The sequence below is a fragment of the Eucyclogobius newberryi genome, unplaced genomic scaffold (genome assembly GCF_026437365.1).
Source record: "Eucyclogobius newberryi isolate DKJ021-1_F unplaced genomic scaffold, fEucNew1.0.hap1 SCAF_18, whole genome shotgun sequence".
In the NCBI taxonomy this organism is placed as follows: Eukaryota; Metazoa; Chordata; class Actinopteri; order Gobiiformes; family Gobiidae; genus Eucyclogobius; species Eucyclogobius newberryi.
The window spans coordinates 26,169,569-26,192,424 of record NW_027315812.1 but is presented as its reverse complement, the minus strand read 5'-3'; the positions used below and the strand labels follow the sequence as shown (position 1 = coordinate 26,192,424).

Below are 22,856 nucleotides of genomic sequence, written 5' to 3'. Positions count from 1 at the left end.
GTATTTTGATACACGGGAACAAGCTTGATACTCGATACAGAATGTAATTTTCAACACAAAATAATAGCACTTTCTTCATATTACCATATTGTTTTATAGTAGCTTAAGATCATTCTAAAACTGTCCAGGAAAGGTCATATTTTGTCCTGTTTATCAGATTTTTTTTTTCAGTTGCAATACTTTAAATGAGTCTGTATGTCCAATAACAGTTTTTGTACTGATACACATTATCTTTCCTGGCAAAAATAGCTTCTTTGCCTCTTCTCTCAGACAGAAATACTGACTAAAGAAACACTTTTGATGAGTGGCAAAGCACCTCCCTGTTGTCTCACACTCACTGCAGACCATAAACAAAAACATTCTCAGTATATTCCTCCAACAAACTACCCCTGACCAAGTTATGGAAAAAGATCTGCAGAAAACCCTTAACATACAAACATACTGTAACTCCTGACTACTTTCACAGGATAATGCAGACAAGTGCAATCAAATCTACCTTAAATCCTTGCTTTGCCGCGAGACAGAACAAAACACCCATCACCCCTTGCTTTAATTGCACGTCTTCAATGGAAATAAGAAAAAGTGATTCAACATCGATTGGTGTTGCCTTTGTAATTCAAAAGCAATTTTCCCAGCCTTTTTTCCGAGTCTCCTCGCCTGTAATGTTACTGTGTGTGTGTGTGTGTTTGTGTGTGTGTGTGTGTATCTTGAGGTGGGACGTCTGCTGGAGGATGGGAAAGGTCAGTCCAGCCAAAGGCCTCCGTTTCATTACACACTAAGCCCGTCGGAGCCGAGACGACTAGCAATGAGTCTACAGTAGCGGGGCCTCCTCATTTGCATAGCGCATGGGGGGAAATAAATAGCTTCCCCGTGTGCCGTTCTCCCCTCTGTCTCTGCGGTATCAAACAAGAGTCGGCATTGCATGCGGAAGGAGACTTAGGTTGACAAATACGGGATTTGCGTGTTTGCAGCGACAAAAAATAAATAAAAAGGTGTAAGAGATGTATTTATAGTGTCGAGAAAACAACCTGCTGGATGCTGTTGTTCTCACCTCAAATCAAAACAACACAAAGTTTAAAGGTGCCGTTATGATCGTATTGATATTTGCAGCAGCGTTGCAAATAGGGCTGGGTGATATGTAGAATAAATACATGAGTCCCGTTAAGAAATGCTCTTTTCTATTCGTTCTCGAAGGCGATTCGGTAATTTGTTGAATGCAGACATTTTCCGCACCTGCTCGTACCTGTCATGCTTATGTCTGCTATACAGTTACATACATACATATACATATGACACCTGTGGGTCATTATGTTATATGTTGGACATTTTAAATCACAATATTGAGCTAAAACGACTGATTTGAAAAAAGTGTCTGCTAACTTCCACGGGCTGTTTTTACGGTACATCACCATTCGTCGACTTGTGGAAAGCTGCTGCTACTAAACTTGCAGAGTGAAGTATGTAAAGCGTAGTGAACGTGACGTGGGGAGTGGTGAACACTGTCGGAGCAATGTTGACCGCAGGAGAATAAAAATGTCAAATATGCATGAATCACTGTAAAAATCAAACTTTGAGCGGTTTAATGAGAAGGAGAAACAATATGACTATAGTTAAAAGCTCTTAAAAGTCAATTTGGTAAAGTAGATCTCCTTCAAAGCTGGTGCCCCACAATTTTCAAATGATGAAAGGAAAAAGTAAGTCCAACCTGTTCCCAGGGCACACAAACCCTTTGGCACATTGGTCGTTTTCAATTGCATAGATGTTTTGGCAACTAGCTCAGCCTTACAGCTTATTCAGATAGAGAAGTGAATCAGGGAGGACCACCTTCGTACAGCCAATCAGCTCTCATCCCAAAAAAATCATCTTTCTATTTTGTTTTTTCACAATATAAAAAAGGTGTTCTATAAAATGTAGAATTAAATGCAATGCTCTGTTTTCTGTTATAAAGTGCAAGGTAGGGTCAGAAAAATAAAATAATAATAATAATGACGAAGGAATCAGAACAGATGTGGTTTAAATATGCACTATACTATTCTAGTAGGTTGTCTCCATAGAGTTGGTATTCCGTTGCCTGGGATTAGCAATAAAAATATGTATCTTGATGGAAAAAAGCAGTTGACGCAACCAGATCAGATCTGTGGGGATGCGACCCCTCTCACATTGAGAATGCAAATCATTAAGGTATTTTTTCAGCAATATTCACCTGTACTAACATCTCTACACCAGGAAAGATACACTGTGCACATGTTGTGTCAAGTTCTAAAATAAAATACACCTCATCTTTGTCAAGAGAGTAAAAAACAACAATCTAGTCTGAAATCATTCTTAATTCAGACAGATCTTAACACGGCTCATGCCTTAACACTTCTTCCAGTCCCCAAACAGTCATACCACAATCATAATAGGAAGAAAGTCTCTCTCAAAAGCAACAGAAATATGCATACTTTAGAGTTTACTTTTGGGTGAGTTTGTGTGTTTTCTTTTAAATCCGACACTCCACCGAGACTTAGCCTTCTACTGTTGATCAAAAGAAGAACTTCAAAGCTAAATCTAATCTATCTAACGGTGCAAAAAAACACACAACTCCCGCAGTGAGGAGAAAGTCGAGAAAAATTGCCGGGTTTGGAAGCGCTCAAGGTTGAACAGAGGACATGACTTGAAGGAATAAGATTTATCACTTTACGGTCTCTACAAGCTTGATTTTAGTGAGGTCCAATCAACAACGAACACAACGGTTTTTCCTTCAGACAAATCCGAAACGACAATAGACATTTGGGGTGAGCTAAAAACAAACTCAATGTACAAACTATGCTCCAAGTGTGATCGGACTGTACTATTAAGACTACATACGCACTTCTCCATGTGTTATTGGGATCTTTGAGATTTGAATCAATTGATATCAAGCCACCTTGACGTACGTGGACTCACTCGCTTTAGATCAGCCGACTTGCACGTGTGGTTTGTTTTTTTGGTTCACTTTGCTAAAGTGAAAGAAAAAAACTACCTGACCTCTAATGTGTTTATTTGTGCTGCGGAGAGTAAATAACTAGCAAGAGAAACGCAATTCTGACTTTCTGAAAAACAAACGCTAATCGTAAATGAGATGCTTATCTATTAGTTTGCCAAAAGTGTGGATTATGTGTATGACAGCCCTTTTTATTAGCTGTAGACCAGGACAAGAGGGGCACACGCTTTATTTCGTTGGACCGCCTTTAGCTTTGATTACAGAACACATTGGCCCTGGCATCGTTTCAAAAAGCTTCTGTAATATTAAAAGATGTATTTCCATCCAGTGATGCATTATTTTTCACCAGTTTTTGACCTCCACTCACTGGGGTTGAGGTCTGTAGTAGATTAGTTTCTGCTTCTCCATAGATGTTTTCTCTGCTCGATGCCAATGATTTGACCCTTCTGTAACACACTGACATCTTCTCCATGACCACGGGATTCGTCTTTCCACAAGGTGTTTCCAGAAATGCATCAGTCGGGTTTAAATACCATGTTACAGCTAAAAGATCATCACCCTCAGCATTTATCCAGTAGTAGGAGGGGACTAATTGTATTTGCTTAGTTGAATCCAATGTTTTTTTCATTATCATTGTGGTATCGAAATTAAAATCGAGTATTAAGCATTTTACGTATAAAAATCCCCATTTCTACAACTACTACTCTGATTTATTCATTTATATCCACAAAGATGGTGCTTCCTTTCTCTTCTTCCACGCCTTTTATATGCTAAATAATATGACAAAGCCGTGGAATAACTTGAGACAATTCATGCGTTTTGGAGTCAAGGTCGCTCAAGTTCAAACAAACGACATCATTTGAGAGGAAGAAAAACACTACTTTGCACCACCGGGGTTGGAACATTGGAACATCGGCAGAATGGACTGGGACTACGTTGCTCCACTTAATTCCAGGTCCTTAATCCTTCACTTTATGAATCCAGTCATGTTCGCAGCCCCTCTGCCTGGGACGCAGCGTGAGATACATCGCACCATCTCATTTCAGGCCGACAAGATTTCAGATTCAATTAAGTCAGAGGCGCAACACCAGCTAGCCCATCTCGCTAAACCCCCTTCCTCCACCCCTCTGTACTTCAAGGTCTATCTCCGAGCAGCGCAACGTGATCATTGGAAACCTAATTATTGACCAGCTCTGCCCCAGCGAATTTGCATTGAGTGCCCGTGAGGTGGAGGAAGTGTGGGCCGGACAGCGATGGCAAGCGGCACGGGGAAGGAAGAGGGACCAAGACTATTTATAATGTCACACAAATCGATTTAAATACAGTCACATTTAACTGAATACATTTTGGATGAACAGATACCAGTTAGGAGGATATGTTGTTCCCCTATGTGTTGTCATGCCTTGCTCATGTTGCATGACAATTCCATGACAACGGGCTTCATGCAACAGTTGATCCACTTTGCCTCATCAGACGCAGGTTGCAAATGGCCGCTCTGCAATGCGTTCATACAAATATACATGATCCAAGCACTTTTGCTCAGGTGAAAGTAGTTTGGCCCGAGGTTTGGTCCAGAGTGCGGCCGTTGCGTTCACACTGAGTGGATGAAATTCAAATGTTTTACAAAATTAGCAAGTGGACTGTTCACGAGTTTGTAAAGCCTTGTTTCAACAGCCAAACAGAGCTATTTTTTTTCCGAAATGAAGAGTTGAAACCTGTTACAATATGTCTAGGCACATAATATCAGAGATTACACCATTGCCGTTGTGCTAATTTTCATAGTATAATTTAATAGTATAGTTATAATCATGTTATAGGGGTAATTTCAGTGATCTCTGACCTGATCTCTTGTTTGAAAAATGATTGTTTTACATACGTCATTTGAACACCAAACATATCTGTTGTGCATCAGCATCACATCACACACCACTGGTTCTAACGCAGTACTGTACATACTTTTTTTACACTAGCATACACATCTGTTCACATGTATGGAGCTGTGACAAAAAACCTGTTGAAAAACTTGAAACACCTGTCAGCTTTCTCCACTTTCCACGACCCAGACGACAAAGCCTTAACCCACCCAGACTGTTGCCGTCGCGCTCTTCTTCTCTCTTTTCTCCTTATTGCTGCTCTATAACAGTGGCGATAATCTTCTCGGCGAGGAGTGCTGCCCTGAGTGGCCGACCCCCCGTTGCCGGTCCCTTCTGAACACCGCTGCCACACTGTAAATGGATGTCACGCAGCACACAGAGGACATTTTGGTGTTGGGACATTGAGGGAGAGTTCAAGCCCCGGCCGACGACCCCTTTAAAGTCCGGCTATTTTGAAGAGGCAAGTGGCAGCTGGTCTGAAAAGATGTGTTTTTACCGACCAGGAAAGTGTGACCCAGCTTCTCGCTTTGCCCTCTCTGACAGGATATTTCTCTTAGCTGCGTGTGGCGGTTTGAAGGTGATATTGAGCTAAGGTTTTTGCACTTGGTAAGTCTGCCAAAAGTGGGACGAGTTTAGTTTTAAGATCCCACTGCAATGCTCATACAGGATTGAGGGTCATTTATGGATGGCTTTACAAATGTTAGGTTAAAAACAAAGGGTTACAAGCAATTTGACAGTCAAAATTGTTTTTTTTTGTTCATATTTTACAAGGCAATGGAATTAATTAATCAGCAAGTAGATAAAGAAAATATTACCTTGCTTTTTAGGGGTATTTAGTACTAAACTATGACATAAAAAAACGTAATAGTGACTGTAAATTGGCTAAAAAGGCCTCATAGAAACAGGTCCAACGACTTCCTGTTCAAAACTGCAGTGGGCGGGGATAGAGGGTAGGTGAAAACTGATTCTGTGGAACTCCTCCAGGTTTCTACTTTTTCCCCAAAGAAATTTTGTAGTTTTCCTGGCCGAGAAAGAGGGTCTAAGGACACGGGATGCTGGGACATTGCCAAGTCCCCATGAACATTGCTTGATCCGTTTTTCACTGTCGCCCTCCGAGGCAACTGCTGTTGTGATTTTGGGCATTACAAAAATAAATTGAATTGAATTTAATTTAATTTTCTGAGCACTCAAGCCAACACAGGACAATACAGGATTTCTCAAACACTGAAACGAGGTTAAAAGTGCATAAAAGTGCATTGTACATCATGCTCCATTTTAAGTTTAATTTAAAGCCACAAACTGACTGAAGATTATGACTCCAAATCATAAGAAACATCCCTGGGTACATGCTTTAGTTATAGACATGCATAAAAGACTAGGACTAGGTTTCAGCTAGGAACCAAGATTCAGTTTGAAGCCTGAAAAAGACTAACATTAAAGGATTTGTACCTGACTTTAATTACTTCTGGTTCAGGAAATGTCCTTAACTTCATACTGAATATCGGAAAATTAGCTATAATAGGTATTTTGTTGGATGAGATTTATGACTATTTTGATACATGGTTCACGATAGGTCACAATTTTGCAATACATGTGAAAACATAATATTCTGCGATATGTCACTATTCTTAAAGAGCCAAATACATTTTACATCAGTGTTTCTTTGGTAAACTTGTCTCAAAGCACGGATAGGAACAAAAGTGCACTGAGAAAAGTGAGCAAGTTTGAGGAAGTTTACACAAGTTTGGGTTTTGGCCACACAAGTTTCATAAATGAGACCTCAGATGTTTTTGGTGATGGAGGCAACACAAAACAATACATAATCAGTGCATTGAAGTTAAATAGCACATTGCTAACCCTGGTCGACTGCGCTCATAATTGCGTGGGCCGGTCATTTCGATAGCGGCACCGAGTCCTTCCACAAAGGCGTTGCATGTTCTCCTTTACCTCTTTCTTATCATTTCATCACGCGGGCTAATTACACTGGTTGTTAGCCGTTCTCGCGCAGGCAGCAGCTGTGCCCTTTGCTGGCGAGTGCTATCTTATTACGGATATTATTAGGAGTGGCAGAGCAAAACAAGAACAATTATCATTTTCTCGCGCGCGTGTTGCATTTAGCAGATGTCAGGGTTTTTGTGTGGAGAGGGCTAATTGCTGTCTCCAAATCAAATGTGGCATAAAAGAACAAGCGGCGGACAAACAATAGCGTATATGTGTGTTTGGGTTGTGGTAAACGGGCCAGGCTAACGTATGTGTCATGTTGCTATTATAATCATAGTTCAAACACGATTAGCTGTTAAGGTATGTGGTGGCATATATTTAATTAAGTATTATTATTTCTACATTCTCAAGTAAAGCTTTATCCGTCTGAAACTGTCCCTGTGTGCCACTGTTGCTAGCACGGGTTACAATTTGCTAGCTTGCGAAGAAGATATCTACATACATACATAATTCGATTGAGCGTGGTAATACAAATCCAATTCTGAATTTCTGAAAAGCATTTAGGTTATGATTCGCTTTGTAATTTCATGGTTTATAGTATTATTTTGTTCATATAGTTAGCATAGCATTTAAACATTAGCATTCACATTTGAGAGAAGACTGAAATCTGAACTGCTAAAGGATCATTTATTTCTATGACTCTGCAGATTGAGTTTAAAGTATTTATTCTATTTCATGAAGGACTTAATATATATATATATTTCAAGTGTGAGCTTCTTTATTGCATGGCTTCGCAAACTTTTTGAGTTGCGACCCCCGTTATAACAACCGTTGGCACTCACGGCCCCTGAACACATGAAGTAAAGTACACACAAAACGTACCATTGACTTATTTCTAATGTTTGATTTTATTTTGAAGACATACGCCTACTAACTCTGAGAAATCATAGTTTGTGACACCGTGTATTGTCACAGCAGAGAGAGATAAGTAATTTGATGTGACAAACATGATTTGACCATGTGACATTAGTGCTGATACGCTGTACACTTATGGGATCATGCATCGTTACACTCCCACCAGAGAAAGTCAGCAACGTTATAGGGGCGTGCAATCTCCTATTTATAATTTCATGCATTTTAGCGTGAAATTCTCAATAAAGGCTTTTGTGTATTCTCCAACCAACCGTACTCTCAACTCACCACTGAGTAGGCCACAGATCTCGCACGCCTTCCCATCCCATGACATAAAGCTGCACTCAAGCACTTTTTTTGATACAATAGCATGCTAGCAACATGAGTGGTTGTATATGACAATGTTTAAAAATGCTAATGTATATGTCATGTCGTCGTTCTATAGATTGGGGCAATACAGGCCGTCGTCCGTTCGCACCGCACGAGCAGAAAGATCACGGTGTTGGAAGCGCCTGGAGTAGGCACACGCTAACTGCCTTCTCTCATGCCATGCGCGACTCTTCTGTCCATGGCATGACATCCTTCGTTTTTATGCGAGTCCACAGAGCACGCTAACACGCTAACACGCTAACCCCCCACCGCTGCTCTCTGCTCCCAGCGGGCTTCATCCAGGCTTGAGCATAATAAAGATGGAAGGGTAGAAAGGAAGAAAGCATCAGACAACATCGCCGGCTTCCTGTTCGAACTCCTTGGCCTTGAGCTGGACGGGTGCACGGGGAGAGGCGAGGCGGGATGGTGGTGGGGTTTGGTGGATGTGAGGGTGGGTCCCTTGGGTGTCGGGGTTGGAGCAGTAGGAATCATGCCACTTGAGGGTAAGGGGGGAAGGGAAGGAGGCTGGGGGGAGAAATGCTTTTATCTGGGGTTCAATGGGTTTATGTTGGATGGGGTTTTCATCAGTAACACAGAATGGGTGGTAGTCGTAAGAGCCTGTTGCTGATATTACAGCCTTTGATCAACAGGAAATTTAATTAGCATAAATCAGCAGCTATGTTAATGTTGGGAAATGTATAAAAAATATATCTTTGAGCTCACAATGGTTTTATCGCATATTAAAAGACACATATTATGCAAAATAGATTTCTTTTAACCTGCTTTTCTCTTTTTTTTCTCTTCTCGACCTTGCTTACAGTATTTATGTTCAAAATGTATATGGTTGAATGCTTATTTTATGTGGTAGCTGAAACACAAACTACTATTACTTATTAATTTACGCAAAGTGCTCTTTAGACTCTAACTTCTTTCTTCACATTATCATAAATGGTTAATATTGAAACCATCTGATTCGGGCAGAAGCACGATATACTTCTGATTGTGTGTTGCAGGCATCAGCGTCAACACGGACACAATTCCACGGTGGCACCATACGCCTGTGCCTTTCCCTCCCCGCCTGATCCGTGTGCCGGATCCGTGCACCTGATCCGTGCGCCGGATCAGGCACACGGATCAGGCGGGGAGGGAAAGGCACAGGCGTATGGTGTGGCCTCCCTGCAGCAGACAGTAGCAGCTGTAGTGTTGTGACTGGAGCAGTGAAAAGCTTCTATCTCCTCTTTCTTCCTGGTTCAGTGCAATCCGCCTGTAACCCAGTTCACTCCAGTGCACACACGCTCATCCTCTCCGCCATCTATTCAAACAACTCCAGATTTTAGTATTATAATCCATCTTAGAAAGGACTGCAGTTTTTAAAGTATTATTATTTTTAAAGTTTTGCATGGAAAGGCAAGATTGTATCAATTATATTTATAATAGGTTTATTATTTTCAGTTTTATTGAAACAACTGTTCTTAAATGTATATGTCTACCTTATATTTCCTTCCTTTCCCTCGTAGCATATATATATATAATGTTATTTTTTCAACCTGTATTAAATGATGCAAAATTTGTATTGTTTATATAAATTATATTGTTCCCTCATAAAAACCTGGAGTAGTATTTCGCTTCATTCACGATTGTTTCATCAATCCTGTTTCTTCTCTAAGTGCTCATAAATCACTCTGTTTCAACTTTCCCCGAATTGATGTGTCACAGGTAAAAATCCAGACATCTCCTATGCAGTTTTTAAGTCCATTGACCATCACTGGACTCGTTCTGTGGTCAAATTGTGTTCACAATTATATGAACGTATGGCTCCATTAGCTTAGCTGTCACGTTGCCAAAGAGCTTCATTTATTTGTTTGTTTGTTCATTCCCACTGTTGACAGCAGAGGGCCGAAACTGAGCACAAGTTTGTTAAGTGTGTGGGTTTTTGTTTTTTGTTTTTTCAAGAAAATGTGAAATACTAATCTCAAGGTGACCAAAACATGTTTAAACGCCACAGGAATGCTAAATATGTCCACTTTAAGGAAAAAGAAAATCACAGAATGTTACCATGTCATAGGGCAATATACTATAGGGAGGCCTAATTTGTGATAATACAACTCAAAGTAATGTAAAAATCTAGCTTCTCCTTGAGCTTTATTACTGTCCCTTCAGCATGTACTGTATCCCAGACTTCTTAGACAGGCCTATATACCACCCATAAATAAACGGCTCACAATTATTATGAATGAATGACCATGCGCACAGAAGCATATAGAAATCCTGCCCCGGGACACTTGACGTGGCGGTTTTCCTTGGATCTATGTCTGTGCAGTGAGTATGGTTATTGTTAGCACAGACGCGTTAGCCCCAGAGCAGTCTGGGAGCTTATTATTTATGTCCTCTCCAGTGGCAAACGCGATCATTACTTTTAGATCCTATCAGGAGTCAGATGTAGCGCTCTCTGCCCAGGGCGCGGTTAGCATGCTAGCAGACAGTGATGTGATGTCAGGGCCGTCAACATGGCTAACATGGTGTTGTTCATCTGCGCTGCGAGGCACTGACCTCCTCCATCAAACCCTTAGCATCTGATAAGAGTCTGTGACAGGATAGATTACTCATGCAAAAGCGTAGAATTAGCGAGGAAATGTGTCGGCATTGGTTACTTTAACATAAGTATAATACCACTATGGAGCCAATTCTCTTTCAATCTTACCTATTCATTTTGACTTTGGAAGATTATTTGTCTTTCTCTGAAATGTCTGACAGCGTTCCATAATAATATGAGAGAAGTCTTTACCCACCAACCAAATAGTCCACATCATTTATCCAAGTGATTGTGTCCTAAGACAAGACACTACATTTGATACAGGTTTTAATTATATATATTATCTACAAAATCAGTGACTGTTTGTAGCGTTGTAGTGATGTGCAATATCACTTATGTTTGTTTCAGTCTAACGCCAAGTAATACAAGGGCACGTATTGCAATATTGCTATAATGAGTTTTGTGTAGCTGCACTGAAAACATCCTCTACGATTACTACAATACTAACTTGGAGTAAATTACTATTCATTTGCACTCTACCTCTGCCATGTTTACTTCAGTCTCTTTGACACTCTTTTCAACTGAAAATTGACACTTGAAACAGCGGCTAATACAAAATTCTAGACAGAATTTCAGTTTTAAAAGCGCTAAGGCCGTATGTACCTCATCATGTCTAGTACCAGGCCTGCAATATTACAAAAAATACAAACATTTTTTTTTATTAAATTAACATATATCATAAATGATGAGGAAAAAAACAACAAAACGCAATTGTCGGATAACTTAAGCAGAGGTAGATTGCAAATAAAGATAAGCATCTACTCCAAATTAAAATACTTAATCATTTGAAGTATCGATAACACTTTTGATACCTTGTCTATGTATCAAACTATCCATACTTTGGTACGATTTGATACACATTGAAGCTGACATCCCAATTGTCCTTAATAACTATTTCTGTCTTGCAGTTGGAAACACTTTGCTCTCAATAACCACAACCTTTACAAACATCTCTCCACCTCTATCTCTCTTCATCCCTTCCTCTTCTCGTCTTGTATTTCCACTAGCTCTGACGCTAATGCACTCTCCATCACCTTGTCTATTAAGCGGGCTTGCACTACGCCTTCCTCAGGTCTCCCTCAGTCCTGCATGCAAATGAGCTCCACAATCCAATCTCCAAACCACATACGCAAACTCCTTGAAATCTCCTTAGCTCTAAAGTGTAAGACATCCAAGCAGGCAAAAGCATGTCTGTTTTATGCAAATGGTAAGCGCATTGACAGGCATTACACGGAATTAGCTCCTCGATGTCGTTTGGAGTTGACGATAGATCTAGCTCATGTGGAATTCTTTCCGTGATTCCTTATGCAACGGGGAAAAAAAGGATCAGAGAATTGTTTGTCATGCACTGAAGACTGCCTCCATTTGAAATCGCTGTCAGAGGATCGCCAAACAAAGCGTTGGCGTTTACATCACTTCTCCTTTCTCCCCGTACAACTTTTTTGACCGCTAGGCATTTTGTTTTGCTCAGAGTTTTGCTGAGATAGTTGTAGGTACTTCATTCTCACCTCTCGCTTGTGGGAATGTCTCGGGGCTTGCAGGTGGATAGAGGGGAAACAGAAGGAACAGAGGGAACAGAAGGATAAACGTGGTAGTGATGGGCTTGTCAAAGTTTGAAAAAGAGGAACGTGAGGTGAAGAGGGACTTCTGTTCACTTGCAAATGTAATTGTGAAACTTTTGCAGGAGATGACGCTGCCATCAACGTAAGGGATAGGAAGACTTTGGTCAAATATAATGTTTAATAAGACAAACATGGAAGGCAGAGGGCGATTTCATGTTTTTTGGAAGAAATATCCAGACTTAAGATCCACAAATGTTGACCCTTATCAGTATTTCTCAGAGATTGGCTCAAAAACTCATATTAATGTTATGGCTTGCAGTTCTTTCAAATAAACCTGACAATTCCGTCTGGAGTTGAATAATGGCAGTACTTTCTGAAGCTATAGTGTAAAGATAATTTGACTTGGGTGTATTTGGACCGACAGAGGAGACAGAGAAAAGCCGTTCCAGTTTATGTTTCACATGGAAAGGCCCATTATTTACAGAGATATTGAACCATAAACCAGGTAAACAAATGTACCATCAAATCAGATCAAATGTATTTATAAAAGCACTTTAAAAAAAACAAGGTTGAACTCAGTGCTGCAAATACCAAAGTTACAATATCAACACACATTTAAAAAGCAAAAAGGCAAACAAACATGGTCAAAAGTAAAATTATAAAAAGTATATTTTCAAAAGAGACTTCCGGTGAATCAGCTTGTCTCACATACAAAGGTAGACTATTCCAGACAATTTGAAAACGTACCGACCAACCAGTGGAGAGACGCTAATATCTGAGAAATGTGAGCTTCCTTAGGGTTAAGAGTCGTGCTACTGCATTTTGTACAAGCTGCAGACGCCCGAGGAAGACCTGGCTACACCAGCATACAGACACTTTGAGGTGTTGATATGAATCAACACCTCAAAGTGACTTTTAGTTATGTTGCTAGTTGTGCATTATATTATATTTATACACAAATACAACTGTATGAAAGGTTTATTGAGTGCAATAGTAGTTTCACTTTGCCAAGTTTGGAAAACTCCTGTTGATTGATTACATGAACACATAGACGCCAAGTTGGCACGGCTAATCGTTAGGTTAATGCTATCAAGATTTTGGTAACAAATATTTAAAGTAGCATTTACTGGAGATTTAAATACAAATAAACAAAGCCTTACGCCTCGCTCTCACGCTGTGTTGTAGCATTGTTCTTGCTGTTGAGCGCTCGCATTAGGACCGGCGCTCTGCTGGGCTGTTGTGGTTACCGGCTTTGATGGTGCACTTGCAAAACCTCATGCTCATGGGATGTGAGGAAAAGACTTGTTGAAATGGAAAGAATCCGGAGCGCAGCACCTCCGCCCGCACCACCTTGAGCTGATACTAGAGATAGCCTTTAATGGAGGTTTGAATATTCTGGAACAATGTTTTAGGCTGCCATCATACATTCACAAACAACACTACAGTGAGACTAAAGCCCATAAAAACATGGATTAGACCAGGACTAAACCTGTGAACAAAACCACACCAAGTTCAAATCAGGACTAATCCACAATCAAACAGCCTCGAGACCTCAAAAATACAGACGAATTCAGCAACAAGTTCTTTTTTTGAAACCGATAGAAGGGAACAATTCTACCGCTGTTGCTGTTACCTAACCTACAGTTCATTTTTCACATCATAAATCCCTTTAACTTTACGTAAGCACAGTCTGAAGCATGAGGGTGTCGTGACGGGCTTTTGCAGCAGCGTTGGTCTCTGCAGTGAGGCGACACGTGGCCTGGCTCTGCACGCGCACACAGCCCCAGTGTCAGCCTGTGCCAGCGCTTAAGTGGCAGTGGCACTCAAAGATAATGAAGAACGATGATGAGGCCAAGAAGGGCAGAAAGAGCACCCACACTCCCCCCTCGACCCGGCCGCCCACCCCCCTCCAGCCAGGGCCGAGCACTCTGCCAGGGCCCCGCTGGAGTGTCACACCGTGTCAGACCTGACGATTACACCTCCTCCATCTTTCATTTGACGGATGGTTGTTTGTGTCCGTGCACTAATCAAGCATAAGATTATAAAGCCGAGCCAGGTGGAGTTAGTTACGGGTTCTGCTCTTCAGCACTGATGAGGTTTGAAGCAGAAAGTAAACTAGCAGAAAGGTTGAAAGTTCATCCTGGCTGCTGGTTATGCTTAAGTGGCTGTGTTCACGTGTACACCAAACATCTGATCATTATGAGATTATTGAACGTGTCTGATGGGAGTAATCTGATTTATTTCTGATGTTCAATCCTGTGCAGGAAGGAAAATAATGCAAAAACCTGAAAACTAATGTGACAAAGACCAAACTGTTGTTCTGGCCATGTAAATGTACCCGTTGTTAAGTCGTGACTAAACTTTTATTTTAGTTATCCTTGACAACAATGTGTGTAATACTTGGAACTGTGTCATAGAACGTTAAATGTAAACATGCCGATTTACATTTAACATATTCTAATCTTACGTCAGATGCCCCGGAGATGTGTTTAAAAATGAATAGGACATTTATACGGACTCCGCCTACTTAAAACATTTTTTTTTTTTGTGCACCAGACTTCAGAGTCCAAAACGACAGAGTCTCAGCTTCACAAAGGCTCCAGCCGATTGTTTGTGCTCCAGAGGGTCAAGAACAGCTTCAGTTTTAAACGGGGGTCATTTTTTCAGGTGTTTTAGGAAAAATAGGCCCTAAGCTTAAGGGGTTGTGCAGCTCCTGATTCTGAGTCCTGTTTGCAGCTAAAGTTAGCTCAACAGCAAACCCTCCATCACAAAGGCTTCCATATGGCTGTACATATTAGGTAATTAGTCTCAATATTACGCCTGCTAGGTGGATGTTTTTCACCACTGCAACACCACAAGCAGAAGTAGAATTTTAAAAACGCTGTAATGATAAGCTGAGTGCATTCCATAACCTCTCTGACATAGTCTTTATTGTTCATTAGTGTGCGATAATTAAGCTAACCCACGTGAAAACAGCTCTCAGCGTGATAAGGCCCGCACTGCAGCCGCCGCCATCGCTAATTTATGCCTTATGCAAATGAGCAGAGTAGAAATAATTATCGTGACTCCCACTAATTTGTCGTATGCGTGCCCCGAGGATGTTTGCTTTTACGACAACTCTCTTTGTCTGCTAGCTGGCACGGAAGGGCTAAGTGTAGATGCAAACTAGCTTATGGCTAACCCCAGTGCAACGCATCAATTGGCAAAATGTAGAATAATAGCAATAGTTTTGAAAGATATATATTAAAAAAATATATAAAACCGCAACTGTTGTTTCAGAGATATGCAAAATTATATGTATATTAAAATAATTTCAAAAAGCCTTGTGCAACTTCCACATCAAGGGTTTAAAGTGATATTTCGGGACTTATGTGGTTATTTTTATAGTCCACTTATGTTTTGTGTTTGTTTAGAGGCACGTTCCTAAAATATAGTTAAAATACAGAATATTGTTATCGAGACAATAAAAGAAAAAAAATATCAATATATTCCTTTTGTCAATACAGTTCATCTCTAAATAATGGTAATAATCATTTGAACATCAACTATTTGGATATGTTTTGTTCACAGTATTCTCAATAGCAAGTTTTTTTTTTCAAAAGGGGATTATATATATCTGTGTCCTTGAGAAAAACATGTCATTATGATTGTGTTTTTGATGGTTGGAGAGAAAATACAGATTTCAATAGTTTGTAAAAGATTGCTGATGTATGAATTAAATAGAGCTGTTCACAAAACTACATAAAGGATGATTTTGGATGCTCACCTGAACAATTGAAAGACCCAATGTTGTCCTTGTACAAGACCTGTGTATTTGAACATTGGAGAGGCCATATTGACCTTCTGCAGCAAAATGTGCAATATTTGTGAGTTTAAAAGCAAACAAGAACGAGCTCTAATTCACCGGTGGATTTGGGCCATCAGACTTTGTTTTTTTACTATTATATATATTATCATTATTGCATGACATGTGCCTAAGTAATTTTGCTATGGTGCATTTACTTTGACGTCTCATGTTTCCGATTAGGTTTGGAAAGCATACATTATATCTGTGAGGCGTTTTTTCATCAGGATCTGTGTAAGAACTCCATCTACAGGCAGCAGAGGGAATAACCACGGGGAAATAAACCTTATTCTAGGTCTTCAGAGGTACATTACTATCTACAGCAGTAGCATAGCCAGGCTGGACCGGATCAAACTGGAATACACACGGTCGCAATGTCTTAGGGTTCATGTCTCCGTGTCCCATACTGATGGTTTTCCTCAAAACATCATCATGCCTCTTCTTTCAACTCTCAGGCTACTTCCATTTATTCTACAACATACCTTTGATGTCACAAATTTAAGGTACATTTTTGTTGAGGGAACAATGTTATAACATGTTTAAAAGCTAAAAAAACAATTGCATAATACGTGTCCTTTAAGATCAGAGACAAGCGCTTTGTCCTGTTTTTGAATGAATTCCTTGTACTATATATTAATCTGTAACAACTTAAAGCAACAACTTTAACTACTACTACTATTACTACTGACTAGCTGTGAACATCCATCGGCTTTGTCTCCCTGGTTCTTTTCCTGCCCCGAACCAAATGTCCCCTGCCCTGGACTCTATCTAGTTAACAAACGCTGAGCACTGTCGGATTGCGCCCGCTGTGAAATAATGAATAAAACATGTTGGCCTTATTTAAAGCAATCTGTCTGAGAAGTGCCAGAGGGCCTGGAGGTCAAATCCTGCCTTCACCGTCCCCATCATCCCCTCTCCCCCCACGCAAAAGGTTCAAGGAGAGGGGTCCCTGATTAGCCAGCGCCCGCTCTAAAGCCGTTCATTAGCTAAAGCGCTGGCGTCTGGCACTCCAGGCGACACCGCTGCTGTTGTTGGGGTGCATACATGAGCATCTCTCCCAGGCACTTGAGCACGACTTTCATAGTTTTGCCCTTGTTCTTGTCTGGAAGTTCTGAAGTTGGGTGAGAGTGGGTGAGGAAGGGGTAGAAGTACAGCAATACGCAACAAAAATGATGTTTTTGTTATTTATCATTTTGCATTATGGGTAACTTGTTCTTACTCTTTGTTCTATCCATGTTATAAAATTGTTCCCCTGTTGAAAAACATAGTGTCTCCTCTATTTCCCCAAAAAGTACTCTTCTGTACTTTTAAGGTACAGTATACCACCACCTGCTTTTTGTGTTGCCTGAAATGTTCCATAGAATAGCATTTCTATCTTATGCACATTCATTTTCTGACCTGTAACTTAGCCTGGTGATGTTGCCTGCTATTAGTTACTCATTACAAGTTACTTAAATGCTACTCACTTGTTACTGCCTTGTGAAAGTAAGTCTGTTACATTTATATCATCTGAATGCCTTAAAAAGAGGTCAACAAATGAGTCAAATGGCATATTATTAAATGTGAAACAGCTCCACGGTGAGATGGTGCTCACCTGGCAGTATAAGTATACAGTATAAGTACCTGACAGTATAATGTCTATGTGTCTGTCACGTTCAGCACATTCAACATGCTCCGTGTTTGAGCTGTACAGACCTGTGCTGCAGAGGAAGGCTGGATTCTCCCAAGCATTGTGGTTGATGCAAGAAACTCCCCATGTTTCTTTAGTAGCTGTATCTTAATTACATGTATTTTCTTAGTTTTTATCTATATAAGGTGTTCTACATGATTACCATTGTTTTGAATACACATATTAATGTGTGTTTTCCACTGGTTCATTAGCGCAGTTGACGTTATGCTTGTGATGGCATTAACGACACATTCCTTAAGATGATTTATGTCTCGTACCTTTACCTGATACACCGTGACCTTCAAGTGTCCCCAAAGATAGACATCAAGAGGGGGAGACCTGGGGTTCTGGGAGGCCACTCCACTGAACCACGCTGACCAATTCAATGTATGGAAACTTAAGACCCACCCTTTATTACAGTAAGTAAGAGCTAGTAACCATCCAGTGCATCTTTAAAGTCCACATAACTTCACCCGATTGTAAGTTCAAGCTCCTCTTTGTATTTGTCACTTATGTACTCACATTTCAATCATTACCTCTGCTAGCCTACTTCCTGAGAAAGAACTGTGTAACGTGTACAGTTGTTCCAGAGATTGGAATGTATTGAAGATGTAAAACCAGACACTGACCAGAGCAGTGGTCTGTGGTGTGCACCTACCTGAACATGTCCCCCAGGCCTTTGAGCACCCCCTTCTTGGCTTTGCCCTTGTCCTTGCCATCGTCGCTCTTCTTCTTCTTGCTGTCTGTCTTGCTGGGGAGGATCTTGTCTCGTTCTTTGAGCCGGTCTTCTCTCGAGGCGCTGCTCAGGTCGCCGCTGGTGGAGAGGGACTCGGGGCCCGAACGGTAGCTGCCCTCCGTGTCCTCGTCCACTGCAACGGAGAAAGTAAAAAAGTCTTTAAACCCTCAGACCTGACGGAGATTTAAGAATGGTTTCATGAAATATAGAAGAGAAAACTATTTGTCAGTTTATGGTAATGTTTTATCTTCTTTTTCTGATGTTGCGATTGTAGCAATTCAGGATTAGCATGTCTCCTGCAAAGTCAACTTTCAGTAAATCTTGGGGTTAAAGGGGGTTGAGGGGCGTGGTACTACAAGGGGTTGAATTTTTGTTCAAGCCGGGCCCCACATAAAGAGCAATTGGTGCTTGGTTGCAAAATGAAATTCATGTCTGTAATAACTTCTAGTGGAAAAACATTTAGAATATGAATGAGGGAAAGGCCTTGGTCAAGTTGTTTTGTCGTTGACATGGGGTTCTTAAGAGGCACTAACCACTGTCAGTAGACGGTGATTCTAAATTTGACAGAAAGTGACATGGCGTTTTAAAATGTGTATCATCTGCGACTTTTACCCAAAGAAAAACCTTTTTTTGTTTTAATCTGTCAATCTCTATGAACAGGTTATGTGTGGGATTAGGTGCAAGTATGTAAATCAAATTTCCATTTTATCTCGTCTGATCTTATGCTTGAAACCCATGCATACACAAAGTACACATGCTCAATAGCAAGCAAGGAAAGAAAACTCCAAACACATTGATTCATCTAAATAGCTTTAGAAATCTAGGGCTGCAATTTACCATTAATTTATGTCCATTTATTATATTATCAACTCTAATTTATGCATTTAATTAATGGCAGGCAAGGCACGTTTATTTGTAGAGCACATTTCATACACAAGGCAATTCAAAGTGCTTCACACAACAGGAAACATGTAGGTCAAATCACAAAGAAGTTACAGACCATGCATTCAAAAATTGCATTAAAATCACAAATAAATTACTCTTTCCCATATGTATTTGACATTGCCAGCCTGACAGATGTCTCCGGGATGGACACATCACTTTTAGATTGATTATTTCCTATATCAGCGCGCTATCTGCAAAAATCATCAGGGTTTTCTCCTAATAAAAAAAACAAGTTTGATATTTGGAAAATGAGTAATATCACTGTGTCTTTTTGCTTCTTTTTTAATCAGATTTTTGTATTTTTTAATTATTTTTAAGAATAATGAAAAAAAAAAAAAAAACACAGTCCACAGTCCCTCAAATTTGTACATTTTCAAATTGAGTTTGAATGTGATTTTTTTTTTTTTTTTTTTTTTTTTGTGGGGGCCTTTCTCGTTATCTGTTCACAACTGCAAGAGTTCTGAGGCCCAAATGCATCTCAATCCAAAACTTCTGAGCAACAGGACAATCCCATGACATGTGATAGTGGTTTGCCTCCTGGCTGCCACAGTTCCTCCAACACCTACGTGACAAATTTTTCCAACAGAATTTTCAACTTGTCTTTTTGCATCATCTGTTTGATTTGAAGAAAAACGCTCGTTGATTGAAAAAGTTTTGCTTAATGACTAATACGTTTCATCCCAGGCAATGCAATAACATCTCCATGGAGACAAGCTGACAGGAGTTACACAGTGCACCTTTTAACGTCAATCTCAGTTCAAGGGCTCCGTTACTTTCCACCTCTTTTCAACCAAAACCTTCATCTCGTTCTCATGCTAATCATCATGCACGAGAACGATTTGTGCCCGTCTTTATGTAACAAGTGCAACTCTGAACAAACTTCCAGTCGACTCCCCGCTGATCACACAAACGCGACATCAGAACCCATCGCCGCGGCAACTTTTGTTTTATCACGTCGACAGCCCCGCTCCCTGGTTCTCTCTTGCCCTGGCATCAGACGAACGATTTAAAAACAGCACCGTCCCACAAGGTACTACTGCGGCTTTGAACAAAACACACACAATTCCACTCCTCATTAGAGCCGCATATATTTACAAAGTCGCTCCGCAGAGATTTCGCCCAGAACATATTTCCACTTAGCCGAAAGCCTCCAGTTTTGTGTGCGTTTCAAAGCCAGCGAGAGGATGAAAATGTATAATTTGAGCGAGCGCGGAGCAGAAATGATAGGCTTTAGAAATGTGGCTGTTTCATTTGCGTCTGAACTAATTTGAACTGCGATTGAAACGAACTCCTTGGTGATGGAGGGTTGATTAAACTCCAGAAGTTTCCATCACGACTAATCAAAAGTGATGTATGAAATGTAATTAATCTGTCAGTAATCATACATTTAAATAATGGAGAAAAAGGGTCTCCCGGGATGGTAATTACAAATGTGTTTTTTTCAATGGGAATGGCTGCTGTAAATATGGTAAATGTCATTCAGGTTATAATTTATTACAGGTTACTCAATCATGGTTAATTCTTTACAACAAATGAGGTTCATTCATGCAGTTGAAGGGCATTCGTATTATGTATGATTTGTAATGTCATTTTGCTTTTAAATGTGTCATGGAATGAGACATACACCAGATGCTATTCCTTAACACATAGCGAACACAATTCAACTTAGAATACGAAACGACACAGAAACGTCAGTCTTTTGTGTGGCTTGCAAGGGAGAGGAAGGCTTAGCCGAGTCAAGATGTTGTAAGCAACCTGAACGACTTTCCAAAATCACTCTCAGCGTTCCTCCCTCTTACAAGTCATTTTATTAAAATCACACATAAAAAGGAGGCGGGTTACATTTCTCATTGGTCAGCTTCACATCAAGGCACTTGTCTTTTACGACTCTTTGGTATTATCTTTAGAGATAAAAAACCTTGGTGAATGTTCTACCCATCTGGTCCCCAGGATGGGAGGAACATTCCTCACGGCTGCTTCTACAACATCTTCACACATGTTATTAGAAATACATGCCTTTCCCTCCCCCCAGGCTAATGATGCAGATAACTTTTAACACACAAATATAATCATATATTTACATTTTATCACAAAATGTATCTTTGCTTTGGCATCCCATGTTTTAGAACTTTAAATAATCTATACATTAAAAAACGTGCATTACTTTCCATGTCATGCGTTCCCTCGTCATTATTTTGTGGTAGCACTCCATCTACTGGCAGCTAGAGGGAATTGCCATGGGAAATAATAAAAGCTAGCTTACCCTGGCATTCTAACGTAGGCACACAGTTGTAATGAACATGATTTGAATGAGAAATGCTCACTCTGGCCATGATTTATGGACTTAAATAGAACAAGAGATCTCTGTACTTTTACATTTGATGTCACAAATATTGAGGTTATTTGAAACCAATTGTTTTTGTGAGGCTCAGTGGCAGAGGATTTATTAAACAGAAACCATCAAACAAGCATAAATGAAGATAAATACAACTCCTGGTAGGTTTTTGATAAGGTAACAATGTTAAAACAATGTTAAAAGCTAAAAGAAAAAGTCAGTTTTGCATTATATTTACTTAGTGGTAGCTTTTAATTTTAGCGTACCTTTAGCCTACCAGATATGACTTCAACTGCATCTATAGTTTATTCATAGTTATTTAATTTAGGACAAGCAGTTATTATTATGTTGATTTTTTTTTTTTTTAATGCAGATGATTATATCGCACAGCTTCATGGCATTTTTTTAAACAAATCCTTCTGGTAATTATATATATTTTTAATTGCTGTATTGTCCCTGCAGGGAAATGTGTCTTCACAGTTGTGCATTTGCAAAGGAACGCCATCTTACAGAGAAGAGACACACAACAAACAATATAAATACATTCACGTGACACTAACGGCGCACAGGAGGCGATCAATCGAGCGAATAAATAACCAGAATAGGGGAACACTCTTTACAGTTTGTTCAGAGTGTTGATGGTATATTTGAGCCTGCTGCAGACTACATTCAGACATTGTTTTTGTGATTATGTGAGTGTGTGTGTGAATAAGCGCTGGTGCTATCAGAGAACCCGAGCTCTTATCACCCTCTTAAGAGCACCAGACCCAGCAGCTCTGAGCCCGTCGGCCTATTTCAATAATTGAGATTAGCACTAGCGCTTATGTTGCTTGACGATGCCGGAGCACTGATAAGGTAATGCACAATGTAATCCTCCGAGTCTCAGAGGGCAGAGGGCATGCATGGGGTGCCACTTGCTTTAAGATACCGGAACATAACAAGCCAAAGAATCCATTGGCTACAAATACTTTAATGTGTTATTTGTATTGCTTTCAGTCTTCAAACATGCTCTTGAGTACCTGCTTTGTAGTGTCCTAGTAATAGAGACCGGCCATGAGACTGTATTTCTTTTTTCAGGTCTTGGTCTCGTCTCAGACTCGAGCACATTTGT

At 40.2% G+C, this 22,856-nt stretch overlaps 1 protein-coding gene across 1 annotated transcript in view; it reads right to left on the bottom strand.

The window, feature by feature from the left end:
* The window catches only part of LOC140364812 (partitioning defective 3 homolog), a 554,921-nt gene that overhangs the window by 188,169 nt on the left and 343,896 nt on the right, over positions 1 to 22,856 (bottom strand). Inside the window, exon 19 of the mRNA XM_072451184.1 lies at positions 18,388 to 18,598. Coding sequence (XP_072307285.1) covers positions 18,388 to 18,598 — 211 coding nt within the window. The remainder of the gene's footprint in view (positions 1 to 18,387; positions 18,599 to 22,856) is intronic.